General features: G+C 42.3%; 2 protein-coding genes across 12 annotated transcripts in view; one reads left to right on the top strand and one right to left on the bottom strand.

Moving 5' to 3' along the window:
• The window catches only part of PISD (phosphatidylserine decarboxylase), a 24,649-nt gene extending 20,731 nt beyond the window's left edge, over positions 1 to 3,918 (top strand). For all 6 annotated transcript variants that reach the window (XM_057373843.1, XM_057373840.1, XM_057373839.1 and 3 more), the window contains 2 exons: positions 686 to 846; positions 1,148 to 3,918. In XM_057373843.1, the coding sequence (XP_057229826.1) occupies positions 686 to 846; positions 1,148 to 1,372 (386 nt within the window). In that variant the 3' untranslated portion in view covers positions 1,373 to 3,918. The remainder of the gene's footprint in view (positions 1 to 685; positions 847 to 1,147) is intronic.
• The window catches only part of SFI1 (SFI1 centrin binding protein), a 27,561-nt gene continuing 5,925 nt past the window's right edge, over positions 811 to 22,446 (bottom strand). For 2 of the 6 annotated variants that reach the window (XM_057373833.1, XM_057373834.1), the window contains exons 5-32: positions 22,019 to 22,126; positions 21,755 to 21,849; positions 20,154 to 20,271; positions 19,475 to 19,577; positions 18,387 to 18,543; positions 17,456 to 17,617; positions 16,966 to 17,036; positions 16,155 to 16,247; positions 15,702 to 15,799; positions 15,330 to 15,411; positions 14,246 to 14,424; positions 13,938 to 14,013; positions 13,080 to 13,175; positions 12,599 to 12,675; positions 11,864 to 11,966; positions 11,293 to 11,389; positions 10,511 to 10,671; positions 10,015 to 10,089; positions 9,652 to 9,726; positions 9,102 to 9,281; positions 8,144 to 8,277; positions 7,132 to 7,227; positions 6,696 to 6,960; positions 6,419 to 6,566; positions 5,548 to 5,671; positions 4,760 to 4,862; positions 4,093 to 4,257; positions 811 to 873 (exon numbers count right to left, since the gene is read on the bottom strand). In XM_057373833.1, coding sequence (XP_057229816.1) covers positions 4,141 to 4,257; positions 4,760 to 4,862; positions 5,548 to 5,671; positions 6,419 to 6,566; positions 6,696 to 6,960; positions 7,132 to 7,227; positions 8,144 to 8,277; positions 9,102 to 9,281; positions 9,652 to 9,726; positions 10,015 to 10,089; positions 10,511 to 10,671; positions 11,293 to 11,389; positions 11,864 to 11,966; positions 12,599 to 12,675; positions 13,080 to 13,175; positions 13,938 to 14,013; positions 14,246 to 14,424; positions 15,330 to 15,411; positions 15,702 to 15,799; positions 16,155 to 16,247; positions 16,966 to 17,036; positions 17,456 to 17,617; positions 18,387 to 18,543; positions 19,475 to 19,577; positions 20,154 to 20,271; positions 21,755 to 21,849; positions 22,019 to 22,126 — 3,193 coding nt within the window. In that variant the 3' untranslated portion in view covers positions 811 to 873; positions 4,093 to 4,140. Of the gene's footprint in view, positions 874 to 3,767; positions 4,002 to 4,092; positions 4,258 to 4,759; positions 4,863 to 5,547; positions 5,672 to 6,418; positions 6,567 to 6,695; positions 6,961 to 7,131; positions 7,228 to 8,143; positions 8,278 to 9,101; positions 9,282 to 9,651; positions 9,727 to 10,014; positions 10,090 to 10,510; positions 10,672 to 11,292; positions 11,390 to 11,863; positions 11,967 to 12,598; positions 12,676 to 13,079; positions 13,176 to 13,937; positions 14,014 to 14,245; positions 14,425 to 15,329; positions 15,412 to 15,701; positions 15,800 to 16,154; positions 16,248 to 16,965; positions 17,037 to 17,455; positions 17,618 to 18,386; positions 18,544 to 19,474; positions 19,578 to 20,153; positions 20,272 to 21,754; positions 21,850 to 22,018; positions 22,127 to 22,446 lie in introns of those variants that run through there. The other 4 variants (XM_057373835.1, XM_057373832.1, XM_057373837.1 and 1 more) reach the window with 4 other exon arrangements.

Here is a 22,446-nt window from a genome sequence, read left to right on the forward strand (position 1 = left end):
TGCTAGAAAACAACTGCAGAGCAGCTATGGAGGGAAGCACTGCTATGGGCTACTGCAGAATGAGACACACAGTGCAGAAGTTGTACAGTAACATGATAGATAATGGTAGAAAACTGATTTGTCACAAATAGTAATGACTTTTACAGCAGTGTAGCTTACCAGAGCAAAGTGTGCATAATGGTGAAAACAATAATATTGTAATCATTTCAGCTGAGGTACCCATTTGATGCATGCTGACCTAATTTGTTCCCAAACACCATTTATTCAATTTGCATGTGAAATAGGGATAGTTTTGTAGATCACACCAAACAGTAGCCTTAAGTATGAGCTCCACTTGTGCTTGGCAAAGAAAATGCAACTGAACAATTACACTGCTGGAGCTGGGACTGGATGGTTTTGTTTCTTGCTATTTTATTTCTTGGTATCTAGCAAAAACCAAAGTATTTGGATTTGGTTTCAAACACCATGACAGAGAGATTGACCTGCCACACACATCCCTCTGTGACCCCTTTGTTTTCACCACAGCCTTCTCTTTCAYTCGCTCTGCCTGGCACTTGCCTCTCTTCCTACAAATGAGACTTGTTTACTGGATCAGCTCCAGTTACACTGAAAACACCATTTGAGTGCCATTATAATATTGCTACAAACCAGACAACCTAACCTGAACATTTTCTCACTTCTTCAGGCTCTCTGATGTCTGTGAATCCCGGAGTTGCYCGCTGGATCAAGGAACTGTTCTGCCACAATGAACGGGTTGTCCTTACAGGTGACTGGAAACATGGCTTTTTCTCACTAACAGCTGTAGGAGCAACAAACGTGGGCTCCATCCGCATCTACTTTGACCAGGTGAGCAGGATCATAGCAGGCACCTTTCTGGTGTTGATGGTTGAAGTTGGTGCAGCGTAACAAAATTTAAAAAAAAATTATTACCCTGAAATTAGGGTGTTTCACAGTACTGATATTCTAAGATTAATCTGAACGGTGTTGTCTCCAATACAGACTGGTTTTTTTAATATTTCTATTGTTCCTTTGAACTGTGAGTTCCTGCATGGAAAATGCCTGAGTATGTACAGTCCATACCTGTGGTGATGAACACAGAGCATTGGAATCCTCCAGTAAATCCTTCTCTTTTTCCTTCTCTGTAYAGGACTTGCACACGAACAGTCCAAGTTACTCTAAAGGTTCCTACAATGACTTCAGCTTCATATCCAACAACAACAAGGAGGGAATCCCCATGAGGAAAGGGGAACATTTAGGGGAATTTAACTTAGGCTCTACGATTGTACTGATCTTTGAGGCACCCAAGGACTTCAAATTCAACCTCAAAGCTGGACAGAAAATCCGCTTTGGAGAAGCACTGGGCTCTCTATAGAAACTGTCTCAGCAAGATTTTCTATACAAAGGGACACTTTTCACACTACTGAGTGTTTCACTTATCAAGTTTGTATCACTCAGCAGGCCCTGGGTGAGGAGAAAAGATGTCACTGCTGTGTTWAACTTGAAAGTATTTTGGTCTACATTTACCTGCTGCTGAATGTAGAAACTGAATTGAATGATCATGGATGTATCGACAACTGCCTTTAAAGATGTTGCCCATGGTGGTTTCTGTCCCACCCTGTGCCTGTAGTCTTTCATGTTCTCCCCTGAATGTGCCACAGGATAATTATGTTTTCTTAGAGCCTCTAAGTCCCTTTTAAGCCTTCCTAGGCAGGTGCAATGGGAAAGAGTGGAGGTAGARATTACCTGAATTTAAAGGGACACTGACAGGCTAAGTCAGACCTGGTACCTTGTATCTGCAGTATTTGTTTTTCAGACCTTGAGTAATGAATATGTTCTCATATTTATTATATTCTAAGAAACTCTGGTGAAATTATTAAATAAAGGGAGCCTCTGAATGCACAGAGGRTCAAACAGTGAAATCGGCTGGTGTGCCTTCACAGCCCAAACAAAGCAAAACCTACAACAGTCAGTCACTACAGTGAATGACTCATCCCCAGTTTTTCTACTCTTAGACAACTTTAGTTCTTTTGTCTGACATTGTCCCTTTAAAAATGGACTTTGCAATGTATTTTAAACCTGGAAACTGTGTCTACATTCCAGACAACAGAACTTGTCATCTCGTGATTTTTTTTTTTAATTTTTTTTTTTTTTTTAAAGACAGGCAAAGCTCTGTCCCCTCTTCCTAATCCATGGTTTTATTTTGCAATTCCAGGCCTTAAAGTCTTTGAGAGAATTACTTTACTTTACCTCCTGGRTTAAGGAGTTGGAAGGCATAGGGCATGTTTTCCTTGGATGATGTGATAGCAACTAAAGTACATTTTTACTTTCTGCTATGTATTCTTATTGTTACTTTGTCACTAAATTATTGAAGAATTAGTCTATTACAGACAGCTACAACTACTTCAGGACCAATTTTTACTGCACGGAGTGAAATGCCCTATGCACTGACTGTGTTTAAAATATTGTGGCTCTTTGAAGAAATCCACTATTGCTTCCCAGGTACCAATCTGGCCCTCCCTTAACTGGCACCAATTTAATCTTATTCAAAATATAAAAAAAACCCCACGCTGGCTCTGACTTCTGCCCTCATACTTAATGCTAGGAAGGTGCTGGGGACTGAAAGCTTTCTGCTGAAGCTTCATTCACTGTAAAATTCTAGAGCCTCTTTGTGACTTCACATCAAGATTTAAAATCTTAACACGTTGGATCTACTGCATGTGGCACTGACAAAAACCACTGCCAAAGTGAAGAGGAATTGAGTTTTAAAGCAATGTACCATTTTTTTTGAGAATAAACTGTTTCCAGTCCCAGCACTCAAACATTTAGAACTGATTTTGCTGTCCAGAGCTTGTTGAAGTGGACACGCTTATGAAACCTGCCTTTCTGCTTTCTGAAAGATTTCTTGTACTACTTCCTTGCTTGAGCTACTTTTCTGCTACTTCAAGGAGATGACAGGCTTTGACCAGCTCTGATCTCCTAAAGAAACCCTTCTTTGTACGCACTGCAGAAAATAGAATATAATTTTGTTGTACAAATGTCCAGTTTGCCAAGTCTTGTATGCTTAGCTTGTCATCAGGAGGGAAGGGATGATAAACTGCCTTTAAGTGATGTAGCCCAGCCATGAGTCAGATGAGGGTGGCTGTTTGGGTGACAAGCAGGAGAAAATTCATTTGGCTCCAGGAGTCAGTGTTTCCTCACTTTACACAGGGAGGAGTTTGAAAGCTTGAAGTGGCTCTCAGCCACCTATCTTGTTAAATTTCTTGGCATTAGCAAGTTTACTCCTGCAGCAGTACAGTACCAGATACAAGTTTTTTTAAACCTTTGAGAGTGAGAAAAGAGTAAGGCAAATATCAACCCCAATAGAATAAAGTTACGGTGACCTTTTGCATTAAACTTCAGTGTGGACAAGAGAAAGCAAATTTGTTCCAGTGTATGAGAGAAAAAGACAACTGAATCTTTTCACTCTTTTCCACTGGGGCCTATGACATCCAGACAGAGCCAAAGGAAGTTTAAGCTTTAATTTCTGYCTGTTCAGCAGCATCATCCATAGTATCTGAAGGTAACTATTAGCCTAATGATGGAGAATGGGTTGCTTGATGTTTGCTTTATTAGAAATCTCAGAAGGAAGAGAGGATTCAGCATGCAAGTGGCTGTTTGTATGATGGTTTTAATACTGTGCAGAGCGAGCTAATAAACCAACATTGCTTGTGATGCAGGGGCCAGCAACACACCCTGGGAGTGAAAACAAAGTTCCTTGAGGGTACTGATAATGCTGTGAATTTCTCCTGCATGGAGAATCCATTTAATTCAACTGTATCAGTAGCACGGTATTTTTGTATGTCAAAGTGTATGACTTACTGACATGAACTCATTTAATTGCAAACATTTTGAAATAAAGAGTCTTATCTGTGTTGCTTATCCTTCTGGCACAACAGGTAACYTAAACTAAGTATTACAAGTGCAGCATGAGGTAGGTGTAGCTCCAGTTTGGTTTTGATCAGCTACAGTAATGATAAAAAAAGCAAAAATACTTTAATATATCAAATATAAGTGCATACATTGGACTAAGTGAATGGATAAATCTCTTGTCACCTGCTATGAAAGGGGCAAGGAGTCCTACCCCTGAGCTGGGAGGTTGGTTCAGATGCATTTCAGATCCAGGGCAAGCTGGATATCTTGCAGGCGGGCAAGCAGRGTCTGCACATGTTGTCTGTCTGCTAAGTGTGCTTTGGTGAGAGTGCTGATCCTCATCTGCARCTGAGAGGGAAGACAAGAGCATGAGCATAATCATAAATTTGTACAGTGCAATAGCATTTAGTCTTTATGACAGCAAGAGCTGCTCCAGCAGCTTTTGTATTATCCCACTTGAGAGCCAGTAAGTGACAGATTGTGTCACCACCCACAGCTGACTGAACCTGAGGCATGACAGCAGTGCAGGTGCAGTCTGCACCCAGGGAAATTGTCTTGAAGAATTGCAAAACAATTTTAAGATTGAATCTATGAAAGCCTGATCTTTAGCTTGGAAATAGCCTCAGAAAGGTCTGCTGGAGCACGAGTTACATTTCTGAACAAACAGGAAGATACATCTACACAACCTGTTCTGCTCCTCAGCCCACTTCTGACTACAAATTTCCCTTCTGTTGGCATTTTACTAACAGCTTACTACACAATTCCTCACAGCTACCATCAGCCTTTAGGCTGAGTGCATGGCATAGTGATAATCACTTCAGTAGCTTCAAGGGGAATGCTGTGTACACACCTGACCCAATTCTTCCTGAACTCCTTGCACACCATCTTGGGCTCCTGGTTGTGTGCTCATTTCCAGCCACTGCTGCAGAATCTGTGCCTGYTGCTGACAGCACCTGATAAAATGGATTAGAAGGATTCTTATCCCAATTAAGAGCTCAACAGTCTAAGCCAACTCAGACTTGCAATTGATACTTGCAATAAGATCCATTTTTTTGTCTCAAGTGAATGGTTAAAATATTTTTAAAAAGGTAAAACAAAGAAATAGGAAGATGTAAAGCAGAGAAATCTGAAAACTTGTCTCCATCTCCTTTTTCTAGTCCTACTTCTTAGTTTTCTGACAATTAAATCACCCCCAASTCCCATTTTCTGTTAAGCATTTCTGTTTTCTTGTTCTAATAGAGCWCTTATCAAATACCAGCCATGTTTAATTTTTTTTAATTGACAGCTAGAAAAGCTCAGTCCTCACTCCTCTTGATAAAATAACTAAAAGCTAAATTTCAACTGCTCTGCCCTATTAATTTGTACTGTCTTTAGATTACACCCAGTGATACCTCTGACATGCTTCTCCAAGAGCTGCCAAGGTATAATTAAACCACTCAGCTGACTACAGAAGTAGTTATGCATGTACTCTCACCTAGCATGAACTCAAAAGGAGAACATAAAAATCTCTGGAACTTTTCTGTTTCGTTCACAGTTTTACTGTAAACAGACATTATTTTCAGGGTAGATACACAGAAAAACTGCAACACTGAGCTGACAACATGAAGAGAGGCTGATTAAAGGGGCACTGCACCATACTTGAGTTCCTGCTTCCTGCTGTAGTAGTACTGCATCTGCTGCTGGATGTGTCGGAGTTCAACTTCCACCTTTCTCTGCAACACCATTTCTTCTCTGGAACTGGGCTCCCTTTCTTCCCCTTCAGCTGAATGGAAGACACAGAGGTAGAACAGACATCCACTGTTTCTTCTTATCAAAGAAAAGGGTAATGTTTTTAATGACAGGAAAAATGGAATCCTCCTGAGTCCTTTTCATATGTTTTGTCACCCTGTGACATGTACCTGCTTACCCTAAAGGATCAGGTACAGTAGAGGGCAGGAGTCCTGACAGCCATACAAGCCCTGAAGGCTCAGTTTGAACACACAAAAGGGTAAGAAATGCTCTGGTGGATGCTTTAGTACTACAAATACTGTTCTGGCCTGTTCAGGATTTAGTCTTTTACATCTAGCCTAAAAGTAATTAAGTACAGTCTAGTCCTGCAGAACAWAAAATTCCATGCTCTGATGTGATTAAAAACACGAGAGGTGCTTAGACAMCATCTGTCTTTACAGCCATACTGTAAGAACAGGGAAATCTCAGCCTTACTGGGTGAACTCTTCCCACCTGAAGAACATTCTGCTGTACATATGAACACCCAGCACCAAGAGCATGCTCTTGCYAAAAGAAGCTGACCTCAATCAGGTCCCATCCTTCAATGCCTAAAGCAGACCCAGACTCAGGAGAATCCATACAACTGCCTTTACTATCCCAGAAAGGAACACTGATATCCTTTACCTCCTGATAGCATACAATACTGCCTTGCCTCCCATACATTTTGTGACAATGACTTGCAGTCTCATAAAGATTAGAGAGGAAGATGAGCAACTGCTACAGTTTAGATCTGAGGATCTACCTGCAGTCTGGTGATTCCCTTTTCCCACCAAGTCCTCAGGTGACAGCAAATGTGGCTGCAAATTTGGWCGCAACTTCTTCTCCACGGAGTTCTGTTGAGAGTCTTGGGAATGGGCTCCTTTGTGACCATTCACAAGGTGACCTCCTCTCTGCAAGGTCAGAATGATATTGGGATTTTTCTCAAAGAGACTTCTTACTTAAGAAAAAGGCAGCAATAAGCAAGGCCTGCTGGTAGCAGCCAGTAAATACACTCCTTAATCTTTCATCAATTCTCTCACCTTTTCTGGGCCAGCTTTCATTTGGGGCATGAAAGATGCAGGAGACCACAGCTCTGGCTCCTGCTCAGCATGGTGCACATCCTGTGTCCACAGAGGGAGAGAGGGGAGAGCAGCACAGGTGAGAGAGGGACAACGGGGATGAGCAGCATTGTCCATGTGAGATAGACATTTACAGGTACTTTTTTCCMTGTGAGGTGTCAGCATTAAATTCCCAGTCTGCGTAGAACATTTATTCACAGATGTCTGCTGAAAGGGCACCTCTGACCTGTACAGGAAGAAGGGTGAGGTCACTATACACATCGCAACCTGTTGGTCTTGTCCTCTGCAGTCAGTGCAAAAAAGGGGARAATCTTGTCATTCCCTTGCACACAGCTCTCCAATTAGCTGCCTACTGTAAGTTGCTGTCTTTTCTTTACTTTAAGATTAGATTYTCTACCTAGTAAAAGGAGGTCCCTGCTGTTCTTTGCTTTCTAGAGATTCCAGAGGGAAGTTAGGCTTCTGTGGTGGTAACTTGGCTCGTTGAATAGCACTTCTGAAAGGAAAAACAGAACAAAGAATGCCCCAAAATTATGATTATTTTGAATTGGCATAGCTGGCATTGCAGCTAAAGWAACAGTCCTGTTCCATCATTCATCCCTGCCCCGCAACATTCTCCTTGCATGCAATAATGATTCTTAAAGATTAAATTTCAATCTGTATTAATGTGAGAATCTGGTTCACCATRTCAAGGGTTGTGCCAGCACAAGGAGTGGTGAGGTGACACAACYGAACACAGCAGAAACTCTTCTTTTGGCAGCACATACTTGCTTAAAGCAATGAGAAGTTACCATCTTATTTCCTGCTGGGGGCTCTGTCCTGCACTGGAATCATGGACGATTCTTCCTTGCAATTGCTCCATGACCAACAGGAATTTTTTAAGGAACAGCTTCCCCAGGAGCAAGAAGAAAGTTCAGCTTCTGTACACCAGGATCTTGCTGCTTATCATTTCATCAGATGACTTGAGTGAAAAAGGTGACAGCTCTAGGTCACTGGGGCAAGATAAGCTCTCCTGATGGCTGAAGTCAAAGGTATCTTTCAAATGTTTCTCTGTCTAACTGTTCCTGTAACAAATGGCCAATGCTTCCCAAATTCAGTTGTACCTTGAGAAACACAAAGTGGATGGTCTATAGCTTAGCTGGCTCTACCTGTCACTGGCAAGTACAGTCACAAATTCCTCCATTATGTGTGGGCAGATTGCATTACAGTTTGCATTACACAGCAGCTCTTGTATAACTCTGTACCATCAGCCAGGATGCAGAGTCAGAGAAAGAGCTAAGGAGAATGCATGGAACTAAGTAATCAATGAAAAAACTCAGGAAGACAAAAATTAGACACATGTAGATAGATTACACGTTAAAAGTTACATTTATGCTAGAGAAATGAAGGAGGGACTGGAAATTTACACTCACAGGCCACTGAGAACTGAGTCCCCATCAGCAGGGTGAAGTGGTAGATATCTGCATTTTGAAAGCCATGGCTCTTCCTCTGATGAATGTYCTCTTGTCTCAGGACTAGCATCAGGCCTTTTAAATGTCACTTGCTTCTTCAAAGGTGGYAAAAAAGAACAAGGCTTATTTAATTTCTGGGAAAGAGCCTTCTGTYTCCACAGCATGGCACAACAATACACTGACTGGTGACGGTTGTAGGCTGCCTGCCAATACAAAGAATAGCAGAGCATCTGGTGGCTGAGAACAGGAAGCACCACATCACCCAGGGAGAAGGACACCACAGAAGGAACTGAGATTTCTGATGACCTCACAGCCATACCAGCTCCCTAAGCTAAACCAACAGATCCCGTTACATTTGAGTGAGGAGAATTAACCGGGTACTTCTGCACCAAGGCAAGCTGCACACTAGCAAACGGAACAACTGGTATCTTGAAACTGGAAAGGAGCTGGGAATGCTGCCCAGAAGCAGGAAGAGAGCAACCAGTACAGGCATCCTTTTCACATGAAGGGCTGGGTTGATACTCAAAGGTAGAAGTGACACAAGCCCACATAATAAGGTACAAGCAGTGCTAAAGCTCAGACAGGATCAGATGCAGCCTCTAATGCTTCCTTCTAGCACACAATTCAGAGACCTGACCCACATGCAAAGGTTTCACCCAGAAATATTGTCTATGGCAGGAACTGGCCAGTTCTGAACTAGTTTAATTAAGGAAGGTTCCYAATGAGTCTGAAGTGCTCTAGTCTCAGCTGAATGAAATGCTTTGAACCACAGACAGAAGTGCCTGCAGGAGCTAAACAACAGCTGGGATGTGGTGCTCCAAGATAYACMCATGYRCATACACACAAACACACATCCCACACAGAGCAGAGACCACAGCAGCCCAGTTCTGAATRTATATCTGAGCAATCACTCCTTCACCTCCAGCTTGTGCTGAGTGTGGAGCTGTCCCTGCAGCTCTTTGATGCCARCAGTGTTTCTCAAGGCACGGGTTACACCTTCTCTCAGAGGAGCTCCTGTGTGGTGAATTCCTGTGACTTTTTCAACGCCATCTTTCTTCTCCTGCCGTCGCTTGGCAAATCTGAGCCAAGCATCAAATACCTACAACAGRAACAAGAGCTGCAATTATTATACAGACAGATTCCAGGCCAGGGACTCCCCCTGCAGACAGCAACACTCTCTCTTCCACTGAAYAGGAACGGGCAGAGCTACAGCAATAGCAGGACACTGCCACAGGACAAAGAGACAGGGATTTAAGTTAGCAGAGGCTGCATGGGGAAAAATGTGTGCATTTTTTAATTAGTTGAAAAATTTTAGGGAGTTTTCCAGCATCTCARAATAACATACAGCACCCTGAAGAGAAAAGGAAACAGACATTCAGTGTGCACTCTGCTGACTGCATTGAAATCTGAACATGATCTGCACATCTGCAATCTCACTTGCCTGCCCCTGCCCTGCACACCCCCYTTACCTTTCTCTGCAGTGAAAGGGACCAATGCCACAATGCCTGCACCGTCTTCCGCTTTTCCCATTGCTGCTGCAACAGCTAYGATGGGGAAAAAACACAGAGCAACCATGAGTTAGGAGTTCACATACCTCACAGCAGGAACATCAGCCAAAGCATCAACCAAAGAGGAAGTGCTGGTAAAGCCAAACCAGAAATTTACAATCAGGTCACCCAGTCTATAGCAAAATATCTCTTGAGCTAGCTGAACCAAAAAATTGTGAAGATGTCTAAATAAAGTTTTTTTGGTCCTTGTAKAAATGGAAAATGAAGGAGAAGGGATCAGGATTAGTAAGGAGTTAAGTATCTACCCAGGGGAAAATTCATTACCCGAGATTTCCAGCAAGAGAAGGAAGCAGAGCAAAGTCTTTGAGTCATTAGGTCAGCTCCCTTTCTCTGCAGCAGCTGCAAGGCAACCAAAACAGTGAGTCACTTGCAGACAAACCCCATTTATCTGAACCAAATGATATTAGAAGAGAACAGCTACCAAACAGCCTTTATCATACTCTCTTAGCTCTGCTGGACAYCCTCCATACCCAAGTGCCCTACAGTGTAACCCCAGCTGCAGATACCTACAGGCCCAGCAAGGATTTAATTCACAGCAAATGGTCCCACTCTGGGAAGCTCAGGTTGTCTTGTTAAGTCTGTTACTTCTATCAGTTTCTTCAGGCAAGACACAGCCATGTTCCTTCCTCCTCAGTACTCAAAGTTGTCATGCTCCTSCTCAGCCAAGACTACCATTCCCTTCACCAGGGAACACAGCCTGCTCCTCCACACCTGCAGTTTCCCACTGGGGAAGGCTGGGGAGGCTGCTGATCCTTCTCACCTTTTTCCCAAGGCACTGCTGATGATAACTTTTCCATTTCACCAGGTACTTCTGGAGCAGGTGTTGCTGGTGGTGCTGTGCTGCCCTGTGGTGCTGAGCCCTCCGCMTCAGAGACTCCCCTGTTAATTCCTTCCAGCGAAGAAACAGGGTCTGTAAATGCACTGATAGGGGAAGATAAATTAACCCACGTACCAAAAAGAGATAATTAATCTCAGAGTATCAAGTGATCAGCTACTCTTCCAGACTGCTGCAGCAATACTTAATTTGGACAACAYGCAGTACCAACAGTATTCAGTGTAGCAAGAATAATTCTGAAACACTTTATTAAACAGATAGGGAGCCATGACTTGCAAGTCTTCCCTGCTGCCACTGACACTCTTTACCTTTAGGAAMTCATTTGCCCTCTGTACTTCMGAGTCCTTGTGTCAAGAATGCAMCATGGTACMATGAAAGAGCTTACAGAGTTTGAGGGCCTTTCACTATGARTTACTAGAGAAARATTCAAGCAGTAAATGGTAAGACYACTTGCACTGCCCTCAAAACAGATRTYTGAGGTTCYCAATTCCATTGAGGAAGGAAGTGTTACCATCTCTTATACAAGGAACAAACAGWGAAGCAAAAATAACACAAGCAGCATTCAGCAGATCACTGGAGTCCCCACTCACTCTCCATTCTGTGGGGACATCCTTTGTGAGCCAACAGATATCCTGTCACTTCATCTGTACAGATGACACAACACACTGCCCATGGCTCACACACAGACAACACCTGTATCAACTCACCCACATCCAGATGTTTTCTGGCCTCCATCACAGCTGTCACCTTCAGCTGGCGGTGACAGGCTCGTAGCCAGGCAGTGTCTCTCCACTGCAGCAACACCTAAAGATATAAGGCAAACAGGAGATGGGACACTGCAGTGCAAGGGGACACAAAATATTCCCCCCATTGCTGGTAATGCAACCATTTCCACCTCATTTTTCACATAAAGCTTAGCAATACAGTATTTTTCTACAAATTAAATACAGAAATATTTCAGAGGGTCTCCTTGTCATTTTTAAGGCATTCTTCTTTTCCATCCATCACCTCCCTGCCTCACCTCACCAGTATTACTATGCTATATCATACTACTGGTTTTCCCTTCCTTCTAAGAAATGAGGAGAGGAAAGAGGAAAAGCCATGAGTTTATTCAAACAAGTTTGAACACCTGAGAAAACAAAATGAGACTCCAACTTTTCAGACGTATCTTAATAGTGGCTCTTAGATGAAGTTTTTGGTCCTTCTAATTGCTTTATGTGACCCCTGTCTGAACCAGCACCTGTACTGAGACCTTGGCACCTGCAGTACAGACCTTACCTTCAACAGGATTGCTCTCCTGTAGTGCTCATCTGCCCGAGTAGTTGTCTTGGATTCATGTATAAGAGCAAGGGCATTTTCTCTCCACATACACAGCACCCGCCTGAAGGCAAAAATACACACAAAATTAAAAAAAAAACATAAACCCATTAAGAATGATTCTCACTTGTTCATTTGGCACTTTCCTATTCAGAAGGGAACCAAAGCCAGCTGCAAATATAAACTCAGTCATGCAAATGAACTTCTGCCCCTTCAGGTCTCTGCTGCAGAGAAGGCAGTGCAAAACAGAACACTGAAATCCAGCAGCTTCAGTTGAGCCAGTCAGGGTCTGCAAGTGACTCAAGCTTGCAGCATTAAAACAAATATGGTAATTAAAACTAAACTAACTACAATCMATGTGATACTATCTTTAATCACTCTCCTCACTGTAATGCAAGATAACCTCAACCTCTTACAGGCTGCTTTAATATCATAACAGACACAGAATGATGCAGTTTGCTGTCTAATGACTCTCATAGGACTAAACAGATTTAAAAATGTTCAAGCAAAACAGACAGCAAACAGGAAGAGGTTTCTTTTAACTAGATGATCTGCGTGCAAAGAAACAGCAATGCATGGCAGAKGAACTCCCAGCACTGAACATTCAAAAAGTTACAAATGTGGCAGTAAAAGAAAATAATTAATTTGACTGCAGTGCAGCCACTTCTCTCACACTAGGCCTAGGAAAAGGCTCACCGCAGCAGCAGTTGAGTGTGCTGTTTCTCCTTTTCAGCTACTTGATGCAGAATGCACTGTACGTTTTGTTGGTAAATCTGAAAAAAAATAGTATTGAGAGGTAAATTTATCTCAACTGTTAACATCTGTGAGGAAGCAGCTAGAAACTCTYAGTAGCAGCTCATAAGAATAGCAGTGGCAATAGAGTATAGAGGGAAAAATACTTACACAGAACACTGCTTTTCTGTCACAAGCAGTCATTAAACAAGTTACTGCTAGCTATGACAGTCCATTCACCAAAGCCACAAGATTACCTTGGTTCTTCAGCTCCAAGAAGCAATGCTAGAGCTTACRCAGCCCTACATACAGGAGCCTCCATTCTACCTTGCACACATGGTGTGTTCGTGCCTGGAGTGAAGCAGTGTGGCAACTCTTCAACTCCCACTGAAACACTGCAGCACATGTAGACAAACGCCTCAAAGAAAAGGCTGTTCCATCCTACCTTCCAAGCTGCCAAGGTCTTGCCCAGCAACAGGTGTCGATAGTGCAGATCTGCTTGCACTAACTTCCTCCATTTCTCACGCTGATGTCCCACATACTATAAGGAAGAAGTGGAAAAAACCCAAGAGAATCATACACASATACACATGAAGGAGGGAAAACAGGCAATGGCAAAGACAAGAGGGAAAAGGACCATTCCCAGTCTCTGGAGAAACATCAATCCTTCATCTTGCTGTAACAGGTTTCCACACAAATTGGTGCTGCACTCCATTTCCCCAAAAGGCACAGCTGAGGTGCTTTTTTCCCCTGCCTTTTGTAGGAATCCCCTTGAAGACTGATGCAATCCACGCAGGTTAACAGGTTTGCACCAACATAGGAGCTCCAACTATAAAATTTCTCATAGATTCTCAAGACATGCTACAAGGCACATCTGGTATCTCTAATAGTAAGGAAAAGTCCCAGCATAAAAGTACTCTGTGACAGCATTTGCTGACCTGTACACAAATACAGGCCAYACACAAAGGCCTGACTGCAAACTTCTAACAAGTTTTCAGAAAGACACACTCARTACTGGGTAGGGACAATTTCATCACACTAACTCTGGTTACATTGCCAAGTGCACCTAAACTAYACTCCCATTCTCACCATATCTAGACACATGAGAAAAGAATTCCCTCTCCCTCCCTACACAGTTCCTGTTCCACCCACAYTGAACTGGTTTTATCCACCTGAAAAGGGAGGAGAGCTTAGAAATKACTAGTGTTTAGAATAAACAATTTAACTTTTGGCCATATGGGTACAAGCAATTCAAACATAACAAAAAGAATTCACATTCTGCCCCCTCTGTTAACTCTCTCACCTCCCTCCACTTGYTCCAAGTCTGCTGCAGACACTTTGAACAGTGAAATCTTAAGGCTTGTGTCTCCTTGAGCCTCCTACAAGAAAAATAATTATTTCTCCTACAATGCAATCCACTTTGCTGAACACTTCTAGCAAAGATTTGAGTCAACATTGGTTATTTTCAGTAATTTATTTACTGAAAGACAACCTAGTAGACTCYAAATCACAGAAAATGAGTGAGCACCATTGTAAATTAAATGCTGTTTGTCCACAGTAGGCTACCACAGGGACAATCCAAATAATTCTCTGTCTGAAAAAAATTCTTACTCTGTTTCTCTTGCCTGAGCCTTTTGCTTCCACAGAGAGAAGGCCTTTAGCAGCAGCTGGTTAATGTAGTGATCTCCTGCACGAACCAAGCCCTCCTGCTCCTCCAAATGTGCAGCTGTTCTTCTACGCCAGGAGTACCAGAAACAGCACAAGAGGTGCCTTTCGAAATGCAGGACAGCCTAAAATGGAGAGAAGGTGGCAATGAATTCACAATACAGGCCAGCTACAAGCAACAAAAASCAACTCCTTAAAGATGACATGAACRGAACTGTCCAATGTTTGTTTGTCTCAGACTGAACAGCAATGGACACACCACCAAAGCCCCTTTGCTGTGAGGYTATGTAATGTGCTCTGCAGGTACCTGTGGGTATGTGGGTGGATGGAGGAGGTGTTACAAGAAAACAGCAGGACAAAGGSAAGAGAAACACAAGCTGATAAACAGCATGTGAAGGACTCCTAAGAAGAGATAAGTTCCAGYAACCAGCCCTGTTGAATTTAAAAAACTGATAATCCCACAGCACCAAGGGTGAGCCTTATCTGCACAAGGACACCCACATGCACTACTGTCAACTTGGAGTTGTGTAAGGCAGTACSTGAAAAGCCACAGTGGCCACTACATGTAAAAACTCCAGGAYTATATATAWGTATATACACACACACCCCTTAGAAAATTAAGAACCCTGTAAGAAAATTTATGGCCACCTACCTAGACACAGCTAATTTGTCAGTAAATAGACTGGGGTTGGCCCTTCATTAGTTCAACTGTCTCAACAAAGTAACTATGAAACAGTGTGTAGGAGAGAGAGCACACACATATTTACAGGGTGAGTGAATAAATGGATAAAATATGTGAATGGCTACTCTCTACTAATAACAGCTTGAATCCATTATTAACAAACTTTTTAACTTAAAAAAGGCGATCAGTAAATATTGTTTGTAATCTGTTTCCCCCAACTTGATCCCTCACCAAAGAACAGGGAATTTACAACACCCAAGTCCATCTCATACAAGCTCATGTTCACAGTCACTACAAAGTCACTCCCTCTATTTCCTAAGAAAGGCCAGGTACAAGACTTGCATTTACCCTCCTCTCTTCCATTCGATATTCTTGTAGTTTGCAGGCCTTCAGCAGCCACRTGTCAAATACCTGTCGCATCAATACCCTCCTGGCGAGAAAAAGGGAGAATGTCAGCACAGGAGAGAACTCCTTCAGAAAACATAGCGATTTTATGAATGTCAAATGACTAAATGAGCCTCTGAGCTAGGCTTATCCAATCTCCCTCTTACATTCCACAGAGAAGTAGGGGATGTAAATTGTTCATTACTCACAGAAAATGTCAGAGCAATTGGCATCAAGATGATCATGGCCCCAAAGGTATTACCATACTTTAGAAGAGAACCAAAGGCCCACAAATTCCACATTTGTACGAGTTTGTGTTAGTATTGCTCTGCATACCTATAATGGGCACAAGCCACTGATGTGAAGGCCTGCTGCTGCTCTTCCTCCTTCTCTTCCAAATGGGACTTCCAACGGTTCCAAAAYTTCTGCAGCACCTAAAACAAAACAAGAAAGACACAACAACCCCTCCAGAGATATCAAGTGAGAAGAATGCAAAGAAAGAAATTACTGAAACTGCATACTGCAATGGTTGCCTCCTGCACTGATTCATATATTAAACTTTTATACCCTCCTACAAGTTTTTCTGKTAAGAGAAAAAATACACCATAAACACAGGGAAACAGAAAACTAAAATAACATATCTAAGAGTGGTAGTTCACTTATACAGGAGATTTTCTGTGGCTATTAGTATTTAAGAACAAAGCCACTGCTGTAATATTCTGTAGGTGACAGTGGAAGTCAACACRACAGCTCAAGACAAACTGACACAAGAACCAAAGTCAAACTTACTGTGACTCGATGCTGACGGGACGACAGATTTGTTCTCATTCGCTGAAGACGAGTGTCAAGAACATTCTGCCGAAGACCCTTAAAGCCAAGTTTCTGTAACAAGGAGAAATAAACACAACTTTCATCTGCAATTTAAATCAGGTAATTTAGAACTGGTCTACAATCCTGGAATCCCTTGAATGAGGGCAGAACATGGTAAATGGCATTACAAGAGCATCCTGCTTCAAAGAGCTCTTATGATCACTGATGTTTTTACTTCATGATCCAAACCAGTTTATTGGTATTCTCTTGATGATCAGTACTAAATCAAACTTGAAAATAATTCAGTTCAAAAAAACCTGGGGGCTTGCTTCTGCCTACCTATCACACTGCCTTCAGGGATTTATTTTATCTTAAAAAAAAACCCCAAAACCAAAAGCCTCAAAACATTCAATTACTTGCATATGCAGTAAGCTATCTTTGGTCTCATGTGAAAAGCATGCACACATTACTGCAAAGAAAAAAAAAATTATTGTAGTAAAACAGCAAAAGAAAAAAAACCAAGGGGAAAATGCAATCTCATGGTGGGACAGCCAGGGAGCAAGTAGCCCAACACCCTCAAGATTAACCTGACACCTTGCCACTTTTCCAGCTCTAAGAGTAACTGTTCTGGAGAGCAGCACAGTTTCCCCATTTGGATTCAACTGGCAGATTCCAGAATAGTTGAACTTTAGAAACCTGGTGCATCTCCCACTTAACACCCACACACTGCTGTCAGTATTACCAGGACACCCCACAGCCCCTTCCACCTGCCACACTGCAGTGCTCTTACCAACAGGTGACACTTGTAGTGATGGTCAGCCAGCTTACACTGCTGAGCCTCTTCCACACACAGCACAACATCTGTCACCGAGTTAAAGTATCTTTTACACAGAAACATCCATCCCAACACACATACAACCTTCTTCCACAGAGGGGCACTACATCTCCACTTAAATTTGTTTCAACATTTGAATTTCCAGCACTGTTATCTGCAGAAGTTTTGACTACAGTCAGACTTTTAGATTTTGATGGCTTAGAACAATAGGTTTCTGATTCACTTAAGTAACAACCATAAATTATCATCTGCAGGCTTTCAGCTGCTAACATACTGTAATYACAACAGCTTAATGAATTATTAGTATGGCATTACATAGACCTATCTAATGACAAGATGTTTGTCATCACACGCTACTGCACTACATTCCTGCTTGCTCCTGGATCCTTCCCCTGTGGGAATGCTTCTACCTTGTCTGTTTAGGGACTAAACACAGATTGGATACAATGCTTCCAGTGTGCAAAGACTCTCCATAAGGCAAGCCTTGCTGCTTGTTTTTCCAGGTCTCTTTGGTGAGCATGCATTCTTCTCATGGACTCCCATGACAGCCRCCAGTCGGAGAAGCACCTCCGGAGYGTCCTGCTTYGGTGAAACTCTTGGGCCAGCTCTAGAAAACAAACAGAAATCACTCATGGCTTGTTCTGTCCCAGGCTCATTCGTATCAGAGGAGATCACGGCATCTAAGCCACTGGTTCAAAGTGCCACGAGCTCTAAAGCTGAAATACRGTGACAAGAATTCACATTAACACTCAGCTACAGACAATTTTCTTCCTATTGATCACAAAAGCAGTTTTAAAGCAGTAACCTACTGTACTGACTTAGGAAAGGGAAGTTAAGACACTGTATTACCTGTTCAACATACTCAGGCTTGCTTACATTTCAGCATACTCCTCTACTTCCTAGATATCCAAGCTAGATTCTTTTCCACTGCCATCAACTAGAAGGCAATTCATACAAATATYTGAACACTTTGCAGTGATTTCAAGGGAAGGAACAAAAGAACTGGTGTTATAATCTTTACTATCCTGTAGGAGTAGTGATGTGATTGATTATCAAGAAAATCCACAGACTGATCAAAGTCTTGAATACATCCTTCTCACAGATATCTCAGTCAAAATGTAATAGACAATGTACAAGTTTTAATCAAGGGAATTGTAAAGCAATTTMTTTTAAATCACATGGAAAGCAGGTGATCTTCCTGACAGTTCAGCAGAAGAGCAGGGCTACCCAGCCCTGTCACAGTGGACAGCCCAAGTTGCATCTCATCGACTGGTGGGGAGAGACATCACAGTGTCTCCCAGAACAGAAAAAATATCACCATGCCCTAAGTAAAAGGGCTGAGCCCTGTTCTGTCCTAACTCACAACTGTCACTCACCRTTCTGGCGTTTCTTCAGCTGGTGGAGGTTCAAGTATCCCAGCCATGCTCCCATGCACCTCCTCAATTCCCAGTGCTGATGGTGAGTTACTGCCCTGGACTYCTTCTGCTTCTCATTCTGGGTGTATAAATACAGCTCTCGCCACTGCAACCAAGCCTGAAGGAACAATTGAGGTGCAAGGACAGTAAGGTAAAAAACCAGACAAGATTAGGGAAATAGAACAAAGAGAAGGAGAGGAAGAACAAGCAGGCAATAGGAAATTCCATTTAAGTTTTGAAAGCCATGAGCAATGAAGTTCTCACCAATAAGAGGGGGAAAAATATCCAACAAAGCCCAAAAATGCCAAAGGAATGTCAGCATAGGAAAGGTCAAAGACAAAGAATGTCAAAATCAAACTTCTTTACCTTTTTAATACTTCCACACTTTTTCCCATTAAAAGACTAAAATAATACTTTTTTTGACAAGTCTTTCCTTCACAGTATCTTCATATGAAAAGAAATTACATCATAAGATACTGTAAAACTTCCCAAGCCACAAGTTTCTTTCCTTAGTAGAACACTGCCTCAAAACAGRCAGTGTTACATCTCACAATGCAGGTCAAATTAAACACCCTCCCTTCTTCTTAATAAAACAGACAAAAAGCCACAGTTTCAGTGAAAGAAAGGAAAGGAAATGGCAAAGGAGAAAGATGAAAGAAAGCCATGCTGTTTTTACTTCAGCTAAAATGAACCATCTGGACAACACTTTTAGCTATCTGATTTAGTTTCATGTAGTCCTGCAAGAAGCAGGAAGTTGGACCTGATGTGCCTTGAACTCTACAGCWTAAGTTTGGTGACCATTTCCCTGGGAAGACTGTTCCAGGCACTGACCACCCTCTCAGTGAAGATCCTTTTCCTGATGTCCAGTCTGAACTTGCCCTGACACAGCTTCATTCCATTTCCCCGTGTCCTGATATGCTACTCCATTGTAAGTACTGCAATTTGCAAAGCAAATAAGTACAGGCCTAATTTTAATTCATMTGCAACATTTTCACATGTGGGCACCTTAAACATAAGAAAAGGCAGTAGCTRAGGCTCCTGAGACTTACTCGAAATTGCAGGCTCTGGGCCCAATGCTGCAGTGCCAAAATATTCATTTTATGTCCAGTGCATTTCTGGTAGTGCTGTCTTCTCCACACTGCCCACGAAATGCTGCCAAAACAACATTACAGACATGTTCAAACACAGGTGCCATAATTTGGTGCAAGAAATCACTTTCTCTCGCTGTATGAACAATCTGTTCAAAGAACCACAGAATGGTTTGGGTTGGAAGGGACCTTAAACATCATCTTGTTCCAATCCCCTGCCACAGGCAGAGGCACCTTCCTATCCCAGGCTGCTCCAAGCCCTATCCAGTCTGACCTTGAACACTTCCAGGGATAAGGAATCAACAATATCTYGGGGCAACCTGTTTCAGTGCCTCACCACCCCCACAGTTAAGAATTTCTTCCGAATATTCCATCTAAATCTACTCTCTTTCAGCTYAAAGCTATTCCCCCTTGTCCTCTCACTGCATGCYTTTGCAAAAGTCACTCTCCAGCCTTCCTGTAGGCYCCCATTAGGTACTGGCAGGCTGCTATACCARATCTTGTAAATTCACAGAAAGCAGAAGAATTCTTAAAAAATCAAACACTGAACAAYGTTACTGCAGGGAAAGGTAACATAACACATATAAAAGCTGTGGCCTTATTGTCAGTGCCTCTCTGCCTGTTTGTATTCCATCCTTACCGCAAACAGCTTCTTTCCCTGAATGCCAGTGCCACAGACTGCATCCCATGTTTTGTCTTTTGAACATCAACATAAACCAGCCAGCGCTGCCATGTCCTGAGCATAGTTTGCTTCTTTGCTGTGCACAACAAAAAMCAGCAGAATCTTAAGCTCACGCAGGAATCTGGTACATTTTAACCACTCCCTCACAGATTGTTCCCAACTCCTGTCCCCTCAACCTGCAGGGACACCTTGTGGGAAACCCTGAAATGACAGCGACCCTCCCTCCCCCTGGTGGAGGGTGTCACAAGTCTCAGAATCGCTGACAGCACCGKCCATGCCACTTGTTCAGGAGAGCGTGAATTATCCGACAATGGCATTGCTTTGTGATCAGTGCTTACAGGGGAGATAACTGTAGAACAATATTCAGCGTAACAGCCGTMCTGGCTAAGAATTACAGGATTTTCTTTGGTTTGTTTCTAAAAAAAAAGKTCATCAGGTTCATCAGTTGCTGTTCAAGAGTTATTCTCTATTACAAGCACAGAAATCAACCAGAAACAAGTCAAGTTTATTTAGCAGGCTGGTCATGCAGCTAAAAACAGAAGTGCTATCACAAATTCCAGTTTACCACTTTATGCAGCGTGCTGCACTTTCTCCTCGCAGCAGGCTGGCTTGTCCAAACTGMCACTATTGAAGCCAAGTTATTAGGAAAAAACATCATTGATTCTATGTCACTTCACACTTACAAATAAAGAACACCCAAACTTTCTTTCTAACTATTTCCTTGTGAATCAAGCATTAACCTACCCTGAAACAGGTCATCATTTTCTACTTTTGACTAAGTAATACACAGCTTCTGCTGTAAATACTCTGGCCTCACTCAGTAAGAAAGGAAGTCTGGATAGCCTGTCAGCTTGTGTCTGAAGGTGCCAGTCTCTRGTTATTCTGAGGCTACCCTCATGTGCAAAGAGACCAGTTAACTTATTCTGCAAATCAGCACAGAACAAAACCACTGTATCATCTTTAAACAAGGGTCAACCTCCCTTCAGCAAAACATATTCCCTCAATCCAAGAAAACTGCTACCAGTATAGACAGCTCCAGGTCAAATCCTTTGCAGAGCAAAGAACCTACACAATAAGAAAAAGGGCACTTCAAAAGTTTGGGCTTCTTTCAATTGCAAGACACAAGCTGGAAGGAACAATCAATACAGATAAAATAAGGGCAGTTAAAGCCACAGGGAATTACTATCTAATATCTATAGTAACAGCTAATAGAGAATTCCAATAACATATTCTATCAAAAACATCTATTTGAAAACATATTGTGAGATTAAGTAAAAAAAAACAAACCAAACAAAAATCCCAAACCACCTTCTCAAAAACAAACAATGCAATCCAGAGCAGGTGGAGAGGCCCTTACATTTATTCACTAGCAACCCTAAATAACTACATAGCTACAGCCCTATAACAGAACCCTCCTGGGGTCTGCTCTGCAAGCACTGCACTGCCGTGGCTCAGGGTGCAAACAGGCCCAGGGGACACAGATTCTGGTAAATATTTCCTGTGGAAATTCCCATCTCAGTATGTCCCCAAATACTGATAGTTACCATCCCTTCACTTACCATGAGATTCTGCAACACAATACTTGCTCCTCTTTCCTTGCTGCTGCCATGCATAGGCTCTCCAAGCCTTGAATATCAAATTAAGGAGTAAACGCCTGAAAAATGAAAGAAGTGCCATTTGGTAAAAMAAGAAAATAAGCAATGAAGATACTGCTCTCGGCATAGAGATACCATGGATGTAACTTGCTTACTGRTATTAAAAACTCCTTCAGAACCTGTGGAAAATTTCTCATACACACCCCAATGGGAAGTCATTTCACAAACCTGTAATGGTTGTCTGCTCTGAGGCTGAGCTTCCTTTCTCTGCAAACTGTCCATTGCTCYTTCCACTCTCCAAAAGTTTTTTGAAGAATCTTCTGATCATAAAAGCATCTGAAGAGTTGAAAGATTTGGACAGGGGAAACATCATACAGGTTTCCAGAGTGACCACAAACCAGTTTTAATGAAGATTATATCACCTCTCCCCCAGGTTTCCATGATTAGTCTAACATCTAATTGCATTTAATTTTGCACTACCCTACTTGTGACCCTTTATTACAACACTCTGTGAAGTACTGCAAGAAGCAATCATTTTTCTGACTGTAAATACTTCACATAAAGACAWGGAATAAAAGACAGATGTTGTTAACTTGACAAACATCAGAGTGCCAGTTGGCTTTAGACCTACCCACATCTTTTGTCCTCAGTTGTTT

The sequence above is a fragment of the Malurus melanocephalus genome, unplaced genomic scaffold (assembly GCF_030028575.1).
Source record: "Malurus melanocephalus ecotype Western Australia unplaced genomic scaffold, MMel_1.1 scaffold_208, whole genome shotgun sequence".
NCBI lineage: Eukaryota > Metazoa > Chordata > Aves > Passeriformes > Maluridae > Malurus > Malurus melanocephalus.